At 46.0% G+C, this 24196-nt stretch overlaps 1 protein-coding gene across 4 annotated transcripts in view; it reads left to right on the plus strand.

Moving 5' to 3' along the window:
• VRK3 (VRK serine/threonine kinase 3) overlaps positions 1-24196 on the plus strand; it is a 751237-nt gene that overhangs the window by 413258 nt on the left and 313783 nt on the right. For all 4 annotated transcript variants that reach the window (XM_063945241.1, XM_063945242.1, XM_063945243.1 and 1 more), the window contains one exon: positions 7377-7485. In XM_063945241.1, coding sequence (XP_063801311.1) covers positions 7377-7485 — 109 coding nt within the window. The remainder of the gene's footprint in view (positions 1-7376; positions 7486-24196) is intronic.

Genomic DNA, 24196 nt, shown 5'->3' on the forward strand with positions numbered 1-24196 from the left:
TGGGGAATTCCGTTGAGACGCCATCATCTCGATTGTCTCAACAAGAAGCTTCCGAGGTATTGTTCCAGGTCAAGAGACCCCCAAGCCAGTGCAGTGGACGCCCTGGTACTGGGGATCATTTGACGAGCAAGGGTTCAGGCGATTCTCGTCGTTCCAGATTGGCCAAGAATGGCCTAGTACCCGGATCTTCAGGAGTTACTGGTGGAAGATCCTTGGCCGCTTCCTCTAAGAGAGGACCTTTTGTTGCAGGGTCCATGCGTGTTTCCAGACTTACCGCGGCTGCGTTTGATGGCATGGAAGTTGAGCGCCAGATCTTAGCTCGTAAGGGGTTTCCCGGGGAGGTCATTCCCACTCTCATTAAGGCTAGGAAGGAGGTTACGGCGAAACATTATCACCGTATTTGGAGAAAGTATGTTTCCTGGTGTGAGAATAAAATGGCTCCTGCGGAAAATTTTCACTTGGGTCGTTTTCTCCATTTTTTGCAGGCAGGTGTAGATGCAGGCCTGAAATTAGGCTCCATCAAAGGGGGTAATTCTAAGTTGATCGCAGCTTCAAGTTTGTTAGCAATTGGGCAAAACCATGTGCACTGCAGGGAAGGCAGATATAACATGTGCAGAGAGAGAGAGATTTGGGTGTGGTGTGTTCAATCTGCAATCTAAATTGCAGTGTAAAAATAAAGCAGCCAGTATTTACCCTGCATAGAAACAAAATAACCCACCCAAATCTAACTCTCTCTGCAAATGTGCAAATGTTATATCTGCCCCCCCCCCCTGCAGTGCCCAACTGCTAAAAAATTTCCTGCTGAGATCAACTTGGAATTAGCCCCAAAGTGCGGATTTCGGCTTTGTCTATTTTCTTTCAAAAGGAATTAACTGTCCTCCCAGAGGTTCAGACTTTTGTGAAAGGAGTGATGCATATCAATCCTCCGTTTGTGCCTCCGGTGGCTCCATGGGATCTTGACGTGGTTTTACAGTTTCTCATGTCTTCCTGGTTTGAACCTTTGCGTAAGGTTGAGTTGAAGTTTCTCACTTGGAAGGTTGTCATGCTGTTGGCGCTGGCGTCTGCAAGGCGGGTGTCTGAGTTGGCGGCTTTATCTCATAAAAGCCCGTACTTGATTTTTCATTCAGATAGGGCAGAATTGCGGACTCGTCAACAATTTTTGCCGAAGGTGGTGTCTTCGTTTCACATTAATCAACCTATTGTGGTGCCGGTGGCTACGGATGCTAGGGCGGTTCCAAGGTCTCTGGATGTGGTGACAGCTTTGAAGATCTACGTCGCCCGTACGGCTGTTGCCAGGAAAACGGAGGCGCTGTTTGTCCTGTATGCTGCTAACAAGATTGGTCATCCTGCTTCAAAACAGACTATTGCACGCTGGATTTGTAGTACGATTAGGCAGGCTCATTCTTCGGCCGGACTACCCGTGCCGAAGTCAGTAAAAGCCCATTCTACCAGAAAAGTGGGCTCGTCTTGGGCGGCTGCCCGAGGCGTATCAGCTTTACAGCTTTTGCCGTGCGGCCACCTGGTCAGGGGAAAACACTTTTGCTAAGTTCTATAAGTTTGATACCCTGGCTGATGAGGACCTTGCGTTTGTTCAGTCGGTGCTGCAGAGTCATCCGCACTCTCCCGCCCGGTCTGGAGCTTTGGTATAAACCCCATGGTCCTTTTGGAGTCCCCAGCATCCTCTAGGACGTAAGAGAAAATAGGATTTTGGTACTTACCGATAAATCCTTTTCTCCTAGTCCGTAGAGGATGCTGGGCGTCCATCCCAGTGCGGACTGTTGCTGGCACTGTATTCTTGTTGGTTTACTTGGTTTATGCACGGATAGTGTATTTTCTGGTTTTCAGCTTGTTGCTGTTGTTATTTCATACTGTTATCTGGTTTACTATTACTCCGTTGATACGGTATGTTTGTGGTGTGGGCTGGTATGTTTGTAGCCCTTAGTTTACACAAAAATCCTTTCCTCGAAATGTCCGTCTCTCCTGGGCACAGTTCCTATAACTGAGGTCTGGAGGAGGGGCATAGAGGGGTGAGCCAGTTCACACCCACTTTAAGTCTTTTCAGTGTGCCCAAGCTCCTGCGGATCCCGTCTATACCCCATGGTCGTTTTGGAGTCCCCAGCATCCTCTACGGACTAGGAGAAAAGGATTTATCTGTAAGTACCAAAATCCTATTTTTTCTCTGTGTATTTTAGTCACCATATACCACTTAAATCCTTTGTTTGTGCTCTGCATTTGCAGTCACGCTACATAGGCGTTTTAGTCAGGTACTGTGTCTGGCTATATTGTACTGTTACGCCCTAAGGCTACATTTACACATAATGTCTGCTACACAGGGTGGGAAATCCATGGCTGATCCTGCGTCATGCAGTGCTGACGCCGCGGATGCACCTGAGGAAAATATTTCAGCTGAGGGTCCATGTACCCGGGGGTTCAGTACACCTCAGTCAGCCTGCAGCGCCGGTGGCACACCAAAATCCACCCTGGGCTGCTTTTTCTAATTAGCTGACTATGCTAGTAACGAGACTTACGCCCCCTGTAGGACCTCCTTTGCCATTACAGTCACATATTGTCCCTGCAGTTAATCCGCCATGGGCAGATAATTTGTCAACTCTGTTACAGCAATTAAATCAGTCGTTGGTTAAACAAAAACCTAACCCTCGCCCTCCTAGGACTAAAGAGTCATCTAAGCGGGCCATTACTTCCTCACAATCCATGCATGTTACAGATACTTCATTCGATGAAGGTGGCGTATACACTGTTCCCTCAGACACTGATGCAGATGCTTCTGATGCGGAATCTATTTCACAGGTGGATGTTCCTAACCACTTGGAGGCTATCAAACTGATTCTTCAGATTAATGATGAATGTGAACCTCCAGATACATCTAAGAAACCCGGTAAGTTCAAACATCAGAAAGTCACTAATATAGTTTTGCCCCATTCTGACCATTTAGTTGACATACGTCAGGAATCCTGGGAGTATCCAGTAAGGAAATTCTTCCTGTCTAAGAAGATGCTAGCTCGTTACCCCTCGCTGCAGAGTTAAGTAAGTTGGACTCTCACATGTCGCACGTCCGGTGGTGTTCTCTACTCTTGCCAGTCACTACCCTCACTTCTCTGAAGGAACCGACGGATAAGCTTGTAGAGGGTTGCTTGAAGTCTATCTACACCCTTGCAAGTGCTGTGCATAGACCCATTATAGCGGACTCTTGGGCTGCTACGGCTATTGAAGCCTTGGGCTGCTTAGGCTATTGAAGAAGTTGAAGCGGAGCTACCTTCTAATTTTTCTGATAATGCCAGACAGTGTCTTTCACATATTATCACAGCCTCTCTTTAGATACAGGAGGCGGCCTCTGATGCCGATGTCCTGGCGGCCAAAGCATCTACTACGTCCATTTTGGCCCACCGGATTCTGGGGTTGCGGTCCTGGTCTGTGGATCTGGACTCTAAAAAGACCTTGGAGGTTATCCCCTTTAAGGGAGACATCCTGTTTTGGGTAAGATCTGAACAAGTTTGTTGCTGACTTAGCATCTGCAAAAACAACATGTCTGCCAAGTACTAATACTTCGATTCAGAAGGCTAAGAGTACCACCTTTCTATCCTTTTCGACCTCCATGTAAAGCAAAGGGTCAGGCGTACCCGAAACAGGCTCGCACTTCCAAAACCTCTAAGCCAAACCTAAACGTTCCTGGGCTGCCGTTTAGCCTGCTTCCAAACCAGACAAGCTTGCTGCATGACGGGGCGGGCCTCCCTCTGGGGGATCCCAGGGTGGGAGGCTGACTTCTACGGTTTGCTCAGGTATGGTTACAGACCACTTCAAATGCCTGGGTAAGGGAAGTCGTCACTCACGGATACGCCATGTCTTTCAAGAAGCGTCCCCCTCGCCAGTTTTGCTTGACAAATATTCCTTTGGATCCGATAAAAGCAAAAGCTCTCCATTTTGGTGGTACAATCCCTCCTGGACACAGGAGTGATGGTGCTGGTGCCTCTAGCTCAGAGAGGCAGGGGGTACTATTCAACGCTGTTCCTAGTTCCGAAACCGAAGGGTTCCTCCCGGTCCATTCTCAACCTCAAGTCTCTGAACAAGTTTGTGAAGGTTTCCAAGTTCCGTATGGAAACTCTTCGCTCTATTGTTCTGGCCTTGGAGCCCATTGACTATATGGTATCCCTGGACATACAAGATGCTTACCTACATATACCTATTGCCATGTCGCATCAGCAATACCTGCGGTATGCTATTGGCAACCTACATTACCAATTCCAGGCCTTGCCTTTTGGACTGACCTTGGCTCCGCGCATCTTCACCAAGGTCATGGCGGTTATGACGGCTCTGCTCCGCCGTCAGGGTATCAGGATCCTGCCGTATCTGGACGACTTGTTGATCCTGGCGAACTCCCCAGAGGTTCTCCTCTGTCATCTAGAACTCACGGTCCAATTCCTGCAAGCCCATGGGTGGCTCATCAACTGGAAGAAATCACCCCTGGTCCCTGCTTAGAGCATGGTGCACCTGGGGGCATTGTTGGACACACGCAACCAATGGTTGATCTTGTCCCGAGATAAGGTCCTGAAGCTTCAGGACAGATAAGATGCTTCCTTTCTCGTCCCTGAGTGTTGATACACTCGGCGATGCAAGTACTAGGCCTCATGGTGTCGGCTTTCGACATGGTAGAGTACGCTCAATTTCACTCTCTCCTTCTGCAGAAGCTAATTCTTGCCAAGTGGGATTGCAGGTCTCACATGATTTCTTTGACTCCGGAAGTTCGTCTGTCACTGAGCTGGTGGCTACAGGGGGTCGTCCCTTCTGGATCTCCAACTGGGTCCTCCTAACGACGGATGCCAGTCTGCGGGGTTGAGGCGTTGTGTTGGAGCAACACTCTCTTCAGGGTCGGTGGACCAGGGAGGAATCTCTCCCGATAAATATTCTGGAATTGCGGGCAGTGTTCAATGCTTTGAAACTGGCCCTGCCTCTAGTACAGAACAGGCCTGTTCAAGTACAGTAGGACAACGCCACTACGGTGGCATACATAAATCATCAAGGTGGCACGCAAAGCCGCATGGCGATGTTGGAAGTGTCAAAGATTCTACAGTGGGCGAAACACCATCTGCCAGCCATATTGGCAGTGTTCATTCCGGGGCTCCTCAACTGGGAAGCGGACTTCCTCAGTCGTCAGGACGTACTTGCCGGAGAGTGGAGCCTTCATTCAGAAATATTTCAGCTCCTAGTGGACAAGTGGGGCCTACCAGATGTAGACCTGATGGCGTCTCGACACACTCACCAGGTACCGGTCTTCGGAGCAAGGACAAGGGGTCCTCAAGAAGCGTTTGTGGACGCACTGGCAATTCCATGGAACTTTCAGCTGCCATATGTCTTCCCTCCGGTGTCACTCAAGCAAGAATGAGGAATTCTGCTTCTGATCGCTCCAGCGTGGCCCAGATGGCATGGGTTCTCAGACATGCAGGGTCTCTCAATAGAGCGTCCTCATCTACTTCCTGAACACCCAGACCTCCTCGTTAGGGCCCCTGTGTTTACCAGGATTTGGCCTGACTGTCTTTGACGGCATGGCTCTTGAAGCTTCAGTTCTGTAGGCCAAAGGTCTTTCTGAGGTGGTTATTCAAACAATGTTGAAAGCCCGTAAACCAACTTCGGCTCGGATTTATTATAGGGTCTGGAACTCTTACTTCACCTGGTGTACGGCTAAGAATATTCATGCATGCAAGTTCAGTATTGCCAAACTACTTGCGTTTCTGCAACAGGGCCTAGACTCAGGCCTTCGTCTGGCCTCCCTCAAGGTTCACGTTTCATCCTTGTAAGTGTGGTGTCAGAGAAGCATTGCGACTCTGCCTGACGTTCATTCCTTCACTCAGGGTGTTTTACGGATTCAACCTCCCTATGTTCCTTCTGTGGCTCCTTGGGATTTGTCTGTTCTGGTCGCCCTACAAGAGTCTCCATTTGAACTGCTTGAGTCTGTGGATCTTAAAAGGCTTACGCTTAAGGTCTTATTTTTGCTGGCTATTGCCTCTGCTAGATGGGTTTCAGATCTGGGTGCCTTATCCTGTCGGTCTTCCTTTCTGATTTTTCACCATGACCGTGCCATTCTTAGAACTCGCCCTAGTTATCTATCTAAGGTGGTGTCATCTTTCCACCTTAACCAAGAGATTGTGGTTCCTGCCTTTATCTCACCTGATTTGTCTTCCAAGGAACGGTCTTTGGATATGGTACGGGCTCTCCGTATCTATGTGAAGAGATCTGCCTCCCTTAGGAGATCTGATTCTCTTTTTGTCCTTTTTGGTTTTCACAAACGTGGCTGGCCTGCTACTAAGCAGACTTTTGCCAGATGGATTAGGATGGTGATTGCACAAGCTTATGTACAGGCTGGACTTTCAGTTCCTGCTACTATAAAGGCCCATTCTACTCTGTCTGTTGGACCTTCTTGGGCGGCCCGCCGTAGTGCGTCCCTATAACAATTGTGCAAGGCGGCTACGTGGTCCTCAGTGAACACGTTCATTAGGTTCTATGCCTTTGATACTTCCGCCTCCCAGAATGTTTCCTTTGGACGCCGAGTTCTTGTGCCCGCTACAGTGCGTCCCCTCCCATGAGGAACTGCTTTAGGACATCCCCGATGTTACTCCCTGTGGAATACAGTGTATCCCGCTGCAGAAAAGGAGATTTATGGTAAGAATTTACGTTTGTTAAATCTCTTTCTGCGAGTTACACTGGGTTCCACAGGGCGCCCACCCTGATGCACTTAGCTTTTTTTGGGTTTGTATGGCATTAGCCGCTGGTACCTTCTCCTGTCGTGACTATGTGGTTCGCTGTGGCTACTAACTGTTATCGTCTCTTTTACCTGCTACTGCATTGGACTGGTTTACAAAACTGAGCTCCTGTGCACGGAGACGGGGTTATAGAGGAGGCGGTGCAAGGCATCCTGGGATCAGTCAAAGCTTTAGCCTGTTGGTGCCTCGGATCAAGATCCAACTCTACACCCCCGATGGTATTCCCTGTGTAATCCAGTGTACCTCGTAGAAAGAGATTTAACAAAGGTAAATTCTTACCATAAATCTCCTTTTTTAAAATTTATTTTCTTTAGAACAGGAAAACACTCACTCAAAAGATGGCTTCGTTCATTCACAGGAGAATATTTTTTGGACAGATAATCTGTCAGACCATTTTAAAAGGAAAAAAAATTTTCAAACGTGATGCACTGGACTTTATGTTCACTTTCTGGAGAATCACCCGTTAGAGAATAGTCATGTTATGTTAACTAAATTAAATTACTACAACTTGGATAGACAGGATCAATTAGTTTTATGTAGCATTGGTACATGTTATATTGTAGGATACACATGTTGACTGAAATTATACCTGGTTTACTGCAGGTTTTTGGTGTTTTCTGCATTGGGACAGAATCTGCAAACCATCATTAAAGAAAGAAAATTTGGTGACACACTTCCTGAACAAGCGGTTTACCAGATTGTATACAGGATGGTATGTGATGTTCAAATATTTGTACAACATTAATATAATTTACGAATTATAAAAAAAAAAAAGTAATGGATGTTACAGTAAGTACAAATTATAAATGTATACCATAAGGTTTATGATTCAGTGAAAGACTATGCACCCCCCACACACAAAAATATACAATAAACGGAAGTGCCAAAAGTCCTGGAATATGTGTCTAGTATCATATAGGACCCCAGCTAGTGTGGCAAAGTGCAGCAACTCTATTCAATTCTACAAGTGAACAGAAGACCTCTGGAGAGATGTTGACCCATGCCGTCTGCATAGCTTCCCATAGTTCCCTGATATTTGTAGGTGCCGGATCTGGGGTGCAAATGAACCTCTCTACCACGTCCCATAAATTGATATTCTCCAGAATGTTCCTTGGACCAATTCTGGACAACTTGTGACCAGTAACATTTTGCATTATCTTGCTGGAAAACTCCCATTGTTGTGGGGGTACATTAAGTGCATGAAGTGATGCAGATGACCACTAAGCACTGCAACGTAGCAGTTACTGGTCAGTGACGTGTCCAGACAGTCCCAGCGGACTCAATCCATGCTATGTTAACACACCATTATAGAACCACCACCAGCCTGCACGGTGCCTTGTTGACAGCTGGAGTCCATGTCATCATGGGCTCTGCACCACACCCTACTATCAGCCCTAAATGACTGGCACCATGCCACTTGTTGACAGTCCTCCAGTGTCCAATTAGCAACGTCACGAGCCAAGATGAGGCACTATTTCTAGTGTCAGTGTTAACAGAGGCACTCTCGTTGGTCGTCTTCTCCCATATCCCATGGAAGCTAAAGAATGCTGTACTGACTTGCTGGATATGTGTCTGGTACCTCCTGCATTGAATGGTTTTGATTTGAGCCAGTGTTGCTTGTCTGTTACCACAGACATTTTGTCACGAACCGATCTCTCACTGCTGCGCGTTCTGGGGTCCGTCCATTGCCAGCACGGTTACTCGCGATGCTGTGCGGCCGTGTGGGGAGGGGCGTGGTCGGCGGTGGAGGTAATGCAGGTTCCGGGAGCCGGGAGTGCAGGGACCGAATGGCCAGAAGCACCTCTGTGTGTCTGCAGTACATGAAGTGGCCATGTTGGAGACCAAATGCAGCACCTGTGGGTAAGTGTTAACAAATCCCATGTTTGTGCTGCCTATAAGTAGGCTGGGCTTTTTTCACTCTTGGCCATGCTTTGTTGTAGCTACTCTGTACCCTAGCTCTGTGCCCTCTCCATGGATTTCAGTATGATTCCAGTGGTCCAGATATAGCCTCCACTCCCAGAAGTCTGCCTGCAGCCTTCACTGCAAAAGATCCACCAGCTCCCTGCTGTGCTGTCAGTCAATCACTCTCCCAGTGGCAACAAGTGGATTTCCAGTCTTGTGAGAGGTTACCCTGTCTGCCTGCTTCAATCACACAGCTTTTGGAAGATTCTACTAAACTCAGGTGCTCGTTTAATCAGCTCTCAGCTTAACCCATTCATCACCATTGTCGTCTGCTGCTGTTCTTCACACCTTGCAACTATTCCTTTCAGTTTTGCATCATTCAAAGACAGCTCTACACAGTTCTTCAGTTCAGCCTCTAAAGCATTGGTAACAAGTCTTCAGTTATTCATCTATGTCTACAATATTCAGTTAACACTTCTTAGTGTTCGGCATCAATCATTGCTTTATACTGGACAATTCATTAATCTTCAGGCACGTTTTATCTTATTCATATGAACATTTCTTCAATGCATCTTCAGTACTGATCCTGCTTATCTTTATGCCATTCATTACAATTCGTCAGTCTATATATGGTGACTATTGATTGTCATTTAACTCCTTATTGGAAATATTGTCTATTAATACATATATGAAATGGAACTATCTTCGTCCTCCCTGTTTTCATCATACTCCAGCACCTACACCTTCGGTTGGTCCAGGGGTAATGGATCCACAAAATCAGTCGGCCCTGACACATTTCTGGGCAAACACCACTGAACTTGATCAATAAGCACCCGTACGCGGTCACTGCGCTGTCCACTGTGGGTATTAATGCCTTCCATGAGCTATTCCCGGTACACACCATAGATTGAAGAATGTTGAATGCTGCACATCTTTGGAAATGGAATGTCCCATCCATTGGACACCCACTATCATGCCGTGTTCGAACTCGGATAATTCACATCGCCTTGCCATGAGCAGTCTAGTCCATGTTCAAACTGACTCCTGAGAGTTCATGTTACAACTGATGCAGGTCTTCCCATTTACGAGATGTCACAGTGTGTTGGCGCCTTTACATACTGCTATCCAATTACTATTGGCACTTCAGTGTATAGCCAACACAATTCGGTGGTAAGATATAGCTGTGCATGACACCATTTTTTAGGCTGGTATATTTTACTTAATTGGTCAGCGAGATAAGTCTATTTATACGTATATACAGTGGGGAAAAAAAGTATTTGGACAGCCACTGATTGTGCAAGTTGACCCACTTAAAATGATGAGAGAGGTATGTAATTTCCATCATAGATACACTTCAACTGTGAGAGAGAATCTGAAAAAAAGAACAGGAAATCACATTGTATGATTTGTAAACAATTTACTTGTATATTCTTGTGGAAAATAAATATTTGGACACCTACCAAGCAGCAAGATTTCTGGCTCTCACAGACCTGTTACTACTTTTTTAAGAAGCTCTTCTATCCTCCACTTGTTACCTGTATTAATGGCACCTTTTTGAACTGGTTACCTGTATAAAAGACACCTGTCCACACCCTCAAACAGCCAGACTGCTACCTCTCCATCATTGCCAAGACCAGAGAGCTGTCTAAGGACACCAGGGACAAAATTGTGGAGCTGCACAAGGCTGGGATGAGCTACTCGACAATAGGCAAGCAGCTTATTGAGAAGAGATCAACTGTTGGCGCAATTATTAAAAAATAGAAGAAATACAAGATCAACGACACTCTCCCTCGACCTGGGGCTCCATGCGAGATCTCACCTCTAGGGGTATCAATGATCTTGAGAACGGTGAGGAATCGGCCCAGAACTACACGGGGGGGACCTGGTCAATGACCTCAAGAGATCTGGGACCACAGTCACAAAGGTTTCCATTTGTAACACACTATGTCGTCATGGATTGAAATCCTGCAGCACCCGAAAGGTCCCCCTGCTTATGCCAGCACATGTCCAGGCCCGTCTAAAGTTTGCCAGTTACCATCTGGATGATCCAGAGGAGGATTGGCAGGGGTGTAGTAGGGTATGCCGGCGGCTGGGCTCCCGGCGACCAGCATACCGGCACCGGAATCCCGACCGCCGACGTGGCGAGCGCAAATGAGCCTCTTGCGGGCACGGTAGCAGTTGCACGCGCCACGCTATCTATTCTCCCTCCAGGGGTCTCGTGGACCCCCAAGAGAGAGAAAAAGCGTTGGTATTGCGGCTGTCGGGATTCCGGCGCCGGTATACTGTGTGACGGGATCCCGACAGCCGGCTAACTGAAGACCACCCCAGATTGGGAGAATGTAATGTGGTCAGATTTTAGCAAAATTTAATTATTTGGTATAAACTCCACTCTCCGTGTTTGGAGGTAGAAGAATGATAAATGGCATCCCAAGAACACCATACCCACTGTGAAGCATGGGGGTGGAAACATCATGCTTTGGGGCTACTTTTCTGCAAAGGGGACAGGGCGACTGATCCGTATTAAGGAGAGGATGAATAGGGCCATGTATCGTAAGATTTTGGGCAAAAACCTCCTTCCCTCAGCAAGAGCATTGAAGATGGAACGTGGCTGTATCTTCCAGCATGACAATGACCCCAAACACACCACCCGGGCAACTAAGGAGTGGCTCCGCAAGAAGCATTTCAAGGTCCTGGAGTGGCCTAGCCAGTCTCCAGACCTCAACACAATAGAAAATCTGTGGAGGGAGTTGAAAGTCCGTGTTGCGCGGCGACAGCCCCAAAACATGACAGAGCTAGAGAAGATCTGCATGGAAGAGTGGGCCAAAATACCTGCTACAGTGTGTGCAAACCTGGTCAAGAACTACAGGAAACGTTTGACCTCTGTAATTGCCAACCGAGGTTATATTACAAATTATGTTCAAATATTTATTTTAAGCAAGAATATACAAATAAAGTGTTTAAAAATCATACAATGTGATTTCCTATTTTTTTTTTTTTTCAGATTCTGTCTCTCACAGTTGAAGTGTACCTATGATGTAAATTACAGACCTCTCTCATCTTTTTTTAATTCAATAGTTTTTTTTATTGGATTTTCGACATTTTACAAATTAAACAGTAAAGAAAAAGAAAAACAAACACATCAACAGACATACAGCTGCACATATATAAAAGACATAGCAGATCATGTAAATGTAGATTCCCGTCAAATCAGAGAACTGTAGGAACACTGGTGACATAGCAATATAACATCCATAAAATATCACATCATATTAACACATCACAGGAACGCCAGAACGTCTATATTCTCATATGCAATGATCATAAGAAATCAATGCACCATACAGAAATACCGACACCGGAATCCCGACCAGCACAATCCCGACAGGGGTGGCGAGTGGAACGCAGCCCCTTGCGCGCTCGCCACGCTGCGGGTACGGTGCCTCGCTACGCTCTGCACACTAATTTATTCTCCCTCTGTGGGTGTCGTGGACACCCACGGAGGGAGAATATGTCGGGATTCCGGTGCCGGTATTTCGACCGCCGGGATTCCGTCCGGCGGGATCTTGACCGCATCCCTACAGAATAGCACTGAGAAAATTCACATGTTGAGAAATTAAATTAAATAAATGAACAAAACTGAACATGAACATGGCTGGCCACGGGCTACCCACTACACAAATCTCTCGCAGAAGACCCAAACAACACTTATCCAAGTATCTCTAAGGCTCGACATAACCTATCCGTGAAATAGCGAGAGCTCAACCACTTTCCCCAAACCGTAATTTTTTTTATCTTACGTCCTAGAGGATGCTGGGGTCCATATTAGTACCATGGGGTATAGACAGGTCCACCAGGAGCCAATGGCACTTTTTAGAGTTTAATAGTGTGGGTATTTCTTTACAGGAGGCTGCTGGCAACAGCCTGCCTGCAACGAGGGACTGAGGGGGGGAGCAGTGTTCGCCCTGCGGGGTCTGAGCCACTGTCTCTGCTGACGGGACAGATCGCGCCTCGCCACAGGGGAACACTCACCCCAGCAGCCAGCCGCCACCCCCTTGCAGAGCTGAAGTTGTGGCGAGTTAGTCACTGTCCCCTTGACAAGCGGGGGGTCAGTGTGAAGATGGCGGTTTAAGGGCTCCCGGACGGCTCAGCGGTACAGGTGCGGCGCTGTGAGGGGCGCCCTGAGCCAGCACCTGACCTTACACTGACCAAATCAAGCCTGTCGGGGTCTGCGGATCTCAGCCAGCAAAAAATCCTCAGGCCAGTATAATCTCAGAAGAGCGGGAAGACAGTGCCATTAAGGGGGCGGAGCTTCTCAGAGTGGACCCAGCGGTGATAATGTCGATATTATCTTAAACCATTAAAGCTATACCTTTTAACACACTTTTACCATGAGCCTCTGCGGCCGCTAGACTTAATACACACGCTAAGTATTATGTACGCTATTTGCGTACAGAGTCCCGTAAGGTGTACGGACTTAACGTACACACGACGTGCTAGGGGTACAAAGTACACGCAGCGCGCGCACACTCAATTGATAACCTTTAAACCTTATCAGTAATACAATGTGATATGATTATTCTTACACTCTAAACCATGTGCCGTAAAGCACTGTAATGATGTTATACCTTAAACCTTAAGTAGCACTGACGGTATAAAGTACCCACAGTGCGTACACCTTATCAATACTTATAAACCTTATACAGTTAAATACGCTTTAAACCCTAGCAGGGAAATGAGGACACAACACTGATATGTAGTGAACCACAGGGTTCTAAGGCCACAGTGGGTTATTTCAAAAGAGATAACAGTACAAATTATACACTACAGGCTAACAGATAAATCTACAACAGAATAATGGCTACAGAAAATGTACATACGTGAGAATGTTCGCAAGCGCAACCTGGACCAGTCCTCCGCTCATCAGGTAGAGAGAGTTCAGAGTCTTCTGACCGGCCAGGCAACAACGGGCTTTTTATACACAACTTACATACACAATACAATGGTCACTGTAATCTCATTGTCCATTGGACACAGAGGTGCATCTTTACATTACAGGAGAGGTCATAGGTTGATTTGAAAAGGTGGGCGATGTCTTTCTCCACTGCTCTTGGGGGTGGTATCCTCTGGATTCCCGCCGCATACATAATATACAGTAAATACAGTTTATATCTATATTCTACTTCTGCACATAACTAGACGCTGGAACATGCAATCTTTCTCTAACCAACACCGGAATGTTACCCTTACAATACCCTACAGCTGGATACTAGACATCACCTTCTAACCTTAGTCTGACCCTTCCTATCATGCAAAGGCGAATCCCTTAGTCCTGGAACTGTTTAAACTGTTGATACTCGCTGATGTGGTGCAAGGGAGCTATATCTAAAATGTACACTATTTGGGTTAGATATGTAATGTTTTAATAACCCTCTATGCGCTCACAAACTCCGCCGTAAATACCCATACCACGCGCAGGAACGCGGGAGTGATCATACGCAAATTGCGGATATGTGCACGCACGGCGGATTAAGTGCACGCGCAGCGGGCATGTGTGTGGGGTTAGTACATGGTGTATGCATTACAATATTTTTCGACTTTGACAGTCCACTCTTTGGCAGTCAACAATAACTGCCACTATCTAAACATTAAACAGAAAAATATACAATACAATATCTACAGATGATTGGATGGTAGGAGGAGAGGTGTAGGTGGGAAATGTATGACCTAGTGGGATAATCAAAGCATGTATGTATGGAATCCATGTCTGAGGGGCATGTATCATCGTGCCGTATATGTTCTAAATAAGCTTCGAGGTATTGCGAAGTATACATTAAATCCTTCTTATCCCGTATTAAGGGTCTGTTAGTGGGCCAACAAACACTACCGAGCTCTTTTCGGCTTCTTGTTCCGACAAAAGGGGTGCACATTTAGTTGATGATACATGGAGGGGAGAACATATGTGAATGCTAATATATGGATATCACCTGTCGACTACGTGTGTCACTACCTGAAGGTTGTAGAGATGAAGATAAGACACATATCACAAATACATTCACATAACATTTGCGTAATCATTCTTGGGTGTTGATTGAAGTTTTTTCCGGATGGGTGTATTTTTGCTGAGGGTTGTCGATCGAAGTCTTTTCCGGATGGGTGTATTTTTGCTGAGGGAAAACAAAGGAGAAACGGGTGAAAGAAACGGACCGTGGAATCACGTCTTATCACAACATTGTCTCTATTGATGGGTCATAAATTAAATCAGTTGCTGTAACAATGCCCCCGCTCCTTAAACTCATCACTTTGGTACCGTGCTTGCATCGCGTTAAAATTCGAACACACCTAAATATCAAGCCAATAATTATGACAACTCCCAGGATACACAGGAGAAACTTTCCCACACTCATGATAACATTTTGAGCCCACTCTCCTAAACCTGAGAACCAATTTTGTGGGTTCAACCATGAGACCCAGCCGGTCAGTTCATTACTCACAGCAGTAAGGGTAAGGTTGTGTCTCCTTCGGAACTCCCACTTCAACTGCAAGATATCGTCCATCTTTTGATCTATGACCTCGGTTGGGTCATCAGTGCTGTTTGTAATATACGTGCAGCACTTCACACCATACTGAGTTGCCAAAGTGACACAGTACCCGCCTGTCACCGCTGTGATATAATTGAGGTCCATCCTGTGCTGGATCAGTTCCGTTTTGTAAGGTTGCAACTCCCTCCCTGTATACCTGAAGTTGTCATCATACATCTCGGTGATATTATCTATCAGGTTCGCTAGCGCGTGGATATACCTATAATTTATAATTCTTCTGGCGGTACGGGTGATGTCTAACGCGAGTAGGAATTGAATCCCGGTGGATTCGTGGATTAAATCAGAGGCTGCGTGCTCTGTCCTATCTATGAGGTGTCTCTTAACGATGTGTTCATAGTGAGTATGAGTGTAAGGAGCTTGAGCACTGCGGTGAACGTCTTTCATCTTATCATGGGTTATGGTCATAACCTCTGGCAACACTCTTCCAATGTAACACAATCCCTCTGAGTTTGGGGCAAGCCACTTATACGCCTTCCTCCCGCATATGAAATAGGCATCATCGGGGAGAACATATGGGACAGAATATGACCTTACCATATTGCAGACTTTCCAAGTGAAAAACCCAATCCCTAGTTCTCTCATCTGTTCAGTACATGTATCAGGCTGTATGATATGCGCACAGTACCCTGGTGATACTTCTCCAACCCGCATGGTCTTACTTCCTAGAGTATACCTATACCGAAAATACCTTCCACCGTCGGCTATTTGGCGTATAAGTTCAGAGTCTACGGGCATCCTATCAGCTCTGTGTGAAAATGCCATGGTTTGGTTGTTCCATGTCACTTCCCAATTTCCCGAACTTCGGGAATTGGAAATGTTTAAACACACTAAGGATCTATCCACATGATATTGGTGGAGCTTCAAACTAGGGGGCGTAGAAATATTAAATTTCTTGTCCACCGGTCTCCCACCCCATAATTCGAGTACCTCATCTATTGCTAAAGGGTACGGTACTAGTCCTGACTAGGCCTTGAGGTACTTGTGAGCACACCCAACATTCTGTTTGGTTTAAAACCTTACCCACTAGTGAGTGATAATCACTCAATGGATGACGGTCCATGTTGATATTAAGGCTGGACTGACATCTCTGGATGCACCCGTCCTCAACTATGTTTTCACAATTTCTACAGATACAATTTTCCTCAGCAAATAACCCTTCACAGTGTCTCCTAGTTTCCTGACTACCAGATCGTTTTCTGATACTCGCCTTTGCTCGATGGATGTGTTGCTCTTGGAATTCTACAAATCCGTCCTTGCCATCAGAACCCATTCCAGATCCTTTCTCGACCTCTCTGGTACTCTCACCGAAACAGACTGCTCTGGTCAACAACAGGGTCAACAGGAAAACCCGGAACGCAGTCTCTTGGGGTAAGTCCATCTTGTTAAGGGGAAAGAAAGGAAACAAGGAGGGGGGGAAAGGAGGGTAATGGGAGATGGAGAAAATAATAAAAAGGAAAAAGAAAGCTGGTGCGACAACCGCCTCTGGTCTTGTTATTCTCCGTGCTCAGGTGCCGCCTCAACCTTCCCGGAACAGACACTCCAGTGATACGATGTTCTCTACAGTCTGCTCTTTGTCACGGGCTTTCTCTGGGTCAGCGACCTTCTTACAGTGGGACGAGTGGAACCAAGTCTCTCTTTCGGCAACCTTTAATGCTGTCGTGCTGGTTAGTAAGACTTGGTACGGTCCTTCCCACCTGTCAATAAGGCAACCTGAGCGTAGAAAATTCCGAATCATTACATAATCCCCAGGTTCAATGTCATGACAATTACTGTTTGGTAGGTCAGGAATCACCAGCTTTAAGTTTCTGTTTTGATTCCTCAACTGCTGGCTCATCTTAACCAAATATTTTACAGTCACCTCATTATTGCATTTCAAATCATCCTGGGGGTCAATCATTACATGGGGTTGTCGACCAAAAAGAATCTCAAAGGGTGATAGGTTAAGGGGGGACCTGGGAGTGGTTCTGATGCTATACAATACAAGCGGAAAAGCTTCTGGCCACAACAATCCAGTTTCAGCCATCACTTTGCTCAGTTTGTTCTTAATAGTGCTGTTTACTCTTTCCACCTTCGCACTCGCCTGTGGGCGGTACGGAGTATGCAGCTTGCTATTAATTCCCATCAGTTTGCACATAACCTGAAAGACTTCACCTGTAAAATGGGTACCCCTATCGCTTTCAATTATTCTAGGAATACCATATCTGCACACAAATTCCTGCACAATTTTCTTTGCAGTGAACGTAGCAGTATTTGTGGCAGCCGGGAATGCTTCTACCCAATTTGAAAACACATCAATACAGACTAATACATATTTTAAATTTCTGCAGGGTGGCAACTGTATGAAATCAATCTGTATTACCTGAAAAGGGCCGTCTGTTGGCGGGATATGGGATGGTTCTGTTGGTATTGACTTTCCAATATTCTTCCTCAAGCAGATAAGACATGTCATTGCTGTCTTACCCGCATGAGAAGAGAATCCTGGCGCACACCGGTAGGCTCTCACCAGCTTACACATACCCTCTTTGCCCAGATGAGTCAGACCGTGTGCCGCCTCAGCTAAGCTTGGAAGATATGCTCTGGGGGCTACTGGCTTACCCTGTCCATCTGTCCAGAGTCCTGAGGACTCTTGGCCCATACCCTTTTGACCTCCAGACTGCCTTTTCCTGTGGAGAACACAAATTTTGCATTTCACTTAATTTTTGTGTATTAACGGTGTTGAATATCATCAGTGATGTGATATCTGTTTGTATGGGGGTGCTGGCTGCTGATTTAGCAGCTTCGTCTGCCGGCTGTTACCAAGTGACACTGGGTCTTGACTGTAAGTGTGGGCTTTGCACTTGATAACAGCCACTCTGTCAGGTTCCTGTATCGCTGTTAGAAGCCTCTTTATGTGGGATGCATGCGTTACAGGTGTGCCAGCTGCCGTCATGAATTTTCTGAGGCGCCATAGGGCCCCGAAATCATGCACTACTCCAAAGGCATACCTAGAATCTGTATATATATTGGCTGACTTACCCTTAGCCAATTCACACGCTCTGGTTAGGGCGACCAGCTCAGCAACTTGTGCTGAGTGCGGTGGGCCCAGGGGTTCAGCTTCTATGATACCTCTGTCATCTACGACTGCGTATCCAGTACACAAGTCTCCCGAGTCCGTCTGTCTGTGGCAACTACCGTCAGTGTAAAAAGTAAAATCTACGCCTTCCAGTGGGTTGTCACTAATGTCGGGTCTTGCAGTGAAAGTTTGGTTCAGATATTCCATACAATCATGTGTCAGTGTCTATACTAAATCCTCCTTCACCATCATTCTCATCCTCCACCCTTTGTGCCTGTCCAGGCACACCCGGGAGATAAGTTGCAGGATTTAGTGCGCTGCATCTCTTTATGGTGATGTTTACAGGGGCCATTAGTGCTAATTCCCACCTTGTAAACCGTGCTGATGAGACATGTCTGGTTTGGGCAGAGTTCAGTAAGGCTGACACTGCATGAGGTGTATGGATGGTCAGGTTGTGTCCCAACACTACGTCTTCGCTTTTACTCACTAGCAAAGCTATCCAAGGAAAGTGCTGATCTGCTGCTGGGTTTGTGGCAGAGTCATGTCGCGAATCGCCTATATCCTATCAGCGGTGAGGTGTCTAAGTCCTTGTGTCAAGCAATGTCCCAAATATTTTACCTTGGTCTGGCACAACTGTAACTTATCCTTTGAAACCTTGTGTCCCGTATTAGAAAGGTGAAACAGAAGCTGTTTCGTGTCTTTCAAGGACGACTCGAGTGAATCTGAACACAGCAGTAAGTCATCTACATACTGTATTAATACTGATCCGCTCTCAGGTTGAAAGGATTGTAAACAGTCATGCAAAGCCTGGGAGAAAATACTTGGGCTGTCAATGAAACCTTGGGGTAGGCGAGTCAGGTGTACTGTACTCCCCTGTATGTAAATGCAAACAGGTATTGGCTGTCAGGGTGCAGAGGGACCGAAAAGAAAGCAGAACAGAGGTCAATGACAGTGAAAAACTTCGCAGTAGGGGGAATTTGCATGAGGATGACAGCTGGATTTGGCACTACAGGGAATTGGCTCTCAACTATCTTGTTTATCCCCCTTATATCCTGCGCTCGCCTGTAACCCCTCCCCCCACTCTTTTTCACAGGGAAGATGGGACTATTGGCAGTGCTGGACGTCCTAACTAGGATGCCCTGTTGTAGCAAGCGCTCTGACTGGGTACACTGCTAATTCCACCTCTGGCTTCAGAGGATACTGTGGAATTTTTGGAGCTATCCTACCATCTTTTACTTGCACTACTACAGGAGCTACATTTGCCATCAATCCAGTGTCTTATCCATCTTTGGTCCAGAGGGATTCCGGTATCTGGGAGATCATTTCCTCTACCTTGGATGGACACTTGTCTATAACAGCAGAGTATGACATTAACCTTTGTGGGGAGTCTAACATATCCTTCACTTCCTGAACGTGATTCTTGGGTATATCCAAGAAGACACCCTCAGGAGTACAATATATGACACACCTCATCTTACACAATAAATCTCTCCCAAGTAGATTAGTCGGAGCCGATGCAGCTAGCAAAAAGGAGTGCTTGGTCTGCAAAGGCCCTATCGTAATCTCCGCTGGTCTACTTAAAGGGTAGTGTTGCACTATTCCTGTTACCCCCATTGCTGAAATTGTTTTACCCGTGGTTTTCATACCTACCGTTGAATTTAACACTGACCTGGCTGCCCCTGTATCTACAAGAAAAGGTAATGATCTACCAGCTACATCAACTGTGACCTCTGGTTACCTCTGGTTACCAAGGCTAGCAATTAACTTCACTGGCTGCAGACTACAGGTGTGGCGTAACCCCTGTTGTATATTGTGGCCCTCCCGCAGCGCGCTGGCAGCTACAATATGTGAGGGGGGTAGCTGAGAATTTTCAGAGGTCTGCCAATCCCTCCTTGCTGGGTACCTCCTTGTTTCCTCTGCATGCGGCTCATAACTCCTCCTATGCGATCCCTGATCCCAATTACGTGTGTTATACTGTGGGTCATGTTCTGGTCTAAGGGGTCAGTATACCTTATGTGTGCCTTTATAATTACAGTTCCGTGCGTAATGTCCTTCCTTCTGGCAGTTATAACATTTTACTACATACGACTTACCAACAGGGGCCTGGGGTTTTGGTTGATGCGGCTTCGTTGTAAGGGCTTTTATACTTACTGTCATCAGCTTATCCCCCTGTGACTCCCTGTGCTTAAAAATGTTCCGATCATGCTCGATAGCGGACTCTCTTAATGCAGCCACGAGATACCTCTCCAGTTAGGTTTAGTGGTTTGTACCCTTGTTCTCAACGTTTCTTTTAACCCGTCCATTAATACTGACACAGCTACCTCTCTATGATGTACATCCTCCTTAATGTCCTCGACCCCAGTGTATCTAGCCATTTTCCTGCTCGATGGAAATATTCAGAAGCAGTTTCACCTTCTTTTTGTCTTATGGAAAAGATTTTATTCCATTTGACAACAGTTGGGAAATATACTCCTAATTGTAGATTAATCTGTCGTATTGTGTATTCATCAGTGAGAGGTACTTCTACGTCTAATTTACAATCAGTAATGAATTTCGCAGGGTCAATATTGGAGGGTAAACATGCCCATAGCACTGTTCGCCAATCTTTTTTTGTGGGTTCGGTGGCGTTACCTAATTCTCTAATAAACCTCTGACATGCGGCTAGATCCTTTCTGGGATCGGGAAACTCAGACATAATTGTCCTCAATTCTGTCCGGGACCAGGGACAATGCATAGCAATGTTCCTGATGGGAGTGATTCTCTGAGCGTCAGTCTTCCCATTGGGGACTGCGATCACCCTGACAGGATTTAGTTCAATTACATCATTTTGTGTTGACTCTACAATCTGAGGTGCTATTGTCTCTGCATAATGTACAGTACCATACTTACTTGTGGACACGACCTCACCTGTCCCTCCGCTAGGGGTCTTCGCTACTGCTCTTAATGGTTGGGCCGTGCCAACTTGGGTGTCTTGTATGGTGGCTGCTAGAGAGAGTGCCGATATCGTGCTGGGCTCATCTTCTTGCTCGCAGTCCTGACGGAAGTTTAAGATGGGATACAACTTGCACGGGTTAGCATTAATACATTTATCAAGTTCACTCTTATCATATATCAGTATGCCATTGTCTGTAGCCACTTTCTTTCCTGTTATATACGGTGGTGGTGGTGGTGCGGTTGCCATCAGTTTCCTGCTAGGTTTGGAACCGGCTGCGTGAGCTAGTTCCCACTGCATATCGCCCTCTTGTTGCCATAATTGTAAACAGTTTGCGTGTCTGACCCTTTGTTTTCGGGATTTTAACAGACATATCCTAATCCTTAAATTTTGCAACACCTCTGGTTCAAAACTGCCTACCCTAGGGAATGGTTCCATATCTTCCGCAGTCATACGTTCACATGCATTGCATAAAACGTCTGTTTGTGATCCATATTTCCTACACATTATGTACCTCGCTGACCCTTTGGGCCGCGGAACATCAACCTGAACCCTGGTTGAACGTCCCTTACTTGAGCAACTGGCCCCCATCTTTTGCAGGTATTGCCTTCTCGGCTAATTCCTACAAAAAACCAAAATACTCAAAAATAAGGCAGTGGTGAAAGTTCAGCGAGTGCTTTCACCCACTCACGCCCACGTTGGCCAATACTACCAAATACTGTCGTCAGCGAAGTTAGTATCCAACTTAGGGCCCCTGTGTAACCTCTATTCACTGGAAGTATATGGGAGTGACTTACCCTTCCCAGTAAATATTGGTCGTTGGAGATTTCCTGAGTGACCAGTGAGAACTCCCTTAAAATAAAAAAAATGTTACACAAATCACGCTTGCGGATGCTACACCCAGCGCTTATGATCCCGCGATTTTACGCAAAGCTCGTAAAAAGGGTATCACGTTGCGCTAAGTAATGCACCCACGAACGCGCGGTCCAATCGCACAGCGTATAGGTAACTGTTACTTATCCGCCGTACGACCAATGGAATAGATTGTTCAGGCTGCAAAACCTCAGCCGGAGCGTATCAAAACGGGCCTATATGGGTTCTACGCCAACCACCTGGGCTGCGATATCTACTACCTTGCTCCTTTGTAGTTTAATCAATGTTAACGTGAGCAAGCCACTCTCACGCCACCAAGTGTCCACTCACCTGGTGTGGTCTCCTACGGGATCCCGAATTCCCTGGGTCCACAAAACCTTTATTGTTTGCACACTCACGCTCGTTCACTCATATACACTTTGGTTTTTCTGTACAGAAAATTAACTTTCAATCAGATAAACAGCCTTAGTACCAGAGGTAATACAGTAAAAAACGTTTTTAAACTAAATATTGGAAACTGAGCAATTTGTGCTATTATCGCGTGGCTACCGTCTCGCGCCTAAACTAAACAATGCTATTGTGTAATTTGTACTTAGCGGTCGTACCTTTACGCACGTTGCGTAAACACGCCACGTGCGTATGTCTTTACGTAGCGTACGCAGTCCCGTACTTTGTCCGAGACACGTGTACAAAGACCGTACGTCCGCAGTAGTACAAATCCCACACTTCTATAAATGTAAGCGATATTAACTATAATCGCTCACTTAACACTACACACAGTTTCTTCTGTATAAACATTTACAACTAGGCCAGGCTGCGTGTGCGTCTTACACTTACTTCCTTAAATATTAACTTTATATTAACTAAATAGCAACAAATTTTCTCAGTATAGGTCAAAATTAATCTAATAATCAATACTTATGGCAGCAATGCGAGCAGGTATACAGAGTACAAGTGTACAGGTGTATGCGTGTGTTGTGTGCGCATTTGGCAGAAATTTCACGGATATTTAAAATAGCTTTGCGTTCTTACCTTACGGATCCCACCAGCATCCCAACAAACCCTGCAGAGCAGACGCTTATCTAATCAGCACTAGTGTATCCACCAACCAGGAGAAGGTTTGCATGGGATACCTTTCCGCCCTTTGCTGATAGATAAAGTCTGCGTACAGCTGCTAGGTTGCGGGTATGAGGAAAAAGCGGACGATGCCCCCAATTGATAATGTCGATATTATACCTTTTAACGCACTTTTACCATGAGCCTCTGCGGCCGCTGGACTTAATATACACGCTAAGTACTATGTACGCTATTTGCGTACAGAGTCCCGTAAGGTGTACGGACTTAACGTACACACATGACGCGCTAGGGGTACAAAGTACACGCAGCGCGCGCACACTCAATTGATAACCTTTAAACCTTATCAGTAATACAATGTGATATGATTATTCTTACACTCTAAACCATGTGCCGTAAAGCACTGTAATGATGTTATACCTTAAGTAGCGCTGACGGTATAAAGTACCCGCAGTGCGTACACCTTATCAATACTTATAAACCTTATACAGTTAAATACGCTTTAAACCCTAGCAGGGAAATAAGGACACAACACCGATATGTAGTGAACCACAGGGTTCTAAGGCCACAGTGGGTTATTTCAAAAGAGATAACAGTACAAATTATACACTACAGGCTAACAGATAAATCTACAACAGAATAATGGCTACAGAAAATGTACATACGTGAGAATGTTCGCAAGCGCAACCTGGACCAGTCCTCCGCTCATCAGGTAGAGAGCGTTCAGAGTCTTCTGACCGGCCAGGCAACAACGGGCTTTTTATACACAACTTACATACACAATACAATGGTCACTGTAATCTCATTGTCCATTGGACACAGAGGTGCATCTTTACATTACAGGAGAGGTCACAGGTTGATTTGAAAAGGTGGGCGATGTCTTTCTCCACTGCTCTTGGGGGTGGTATCCTCTGGATTCCCGCCGCATACATAATATACAGTAAATACAGTTTATATCTATATTCTACTTCTGCACATAACTAGACGCTGG

The sequence above is a fragment of the Pseudophryne corroboree genome, chromosome 11, assembly GCF_028390025.1.
Source record: "Pseudophryne corroboree isolate aPseCor3 chromosome 11, aPseCor3.hap2, whole genome shotgun sequence".
NCBI lineage: Eukaryota > Metazoa > Chordata > Amphibia > Anura > Myobatrachidae > Pseudophryne > Pseudophryne corroboree.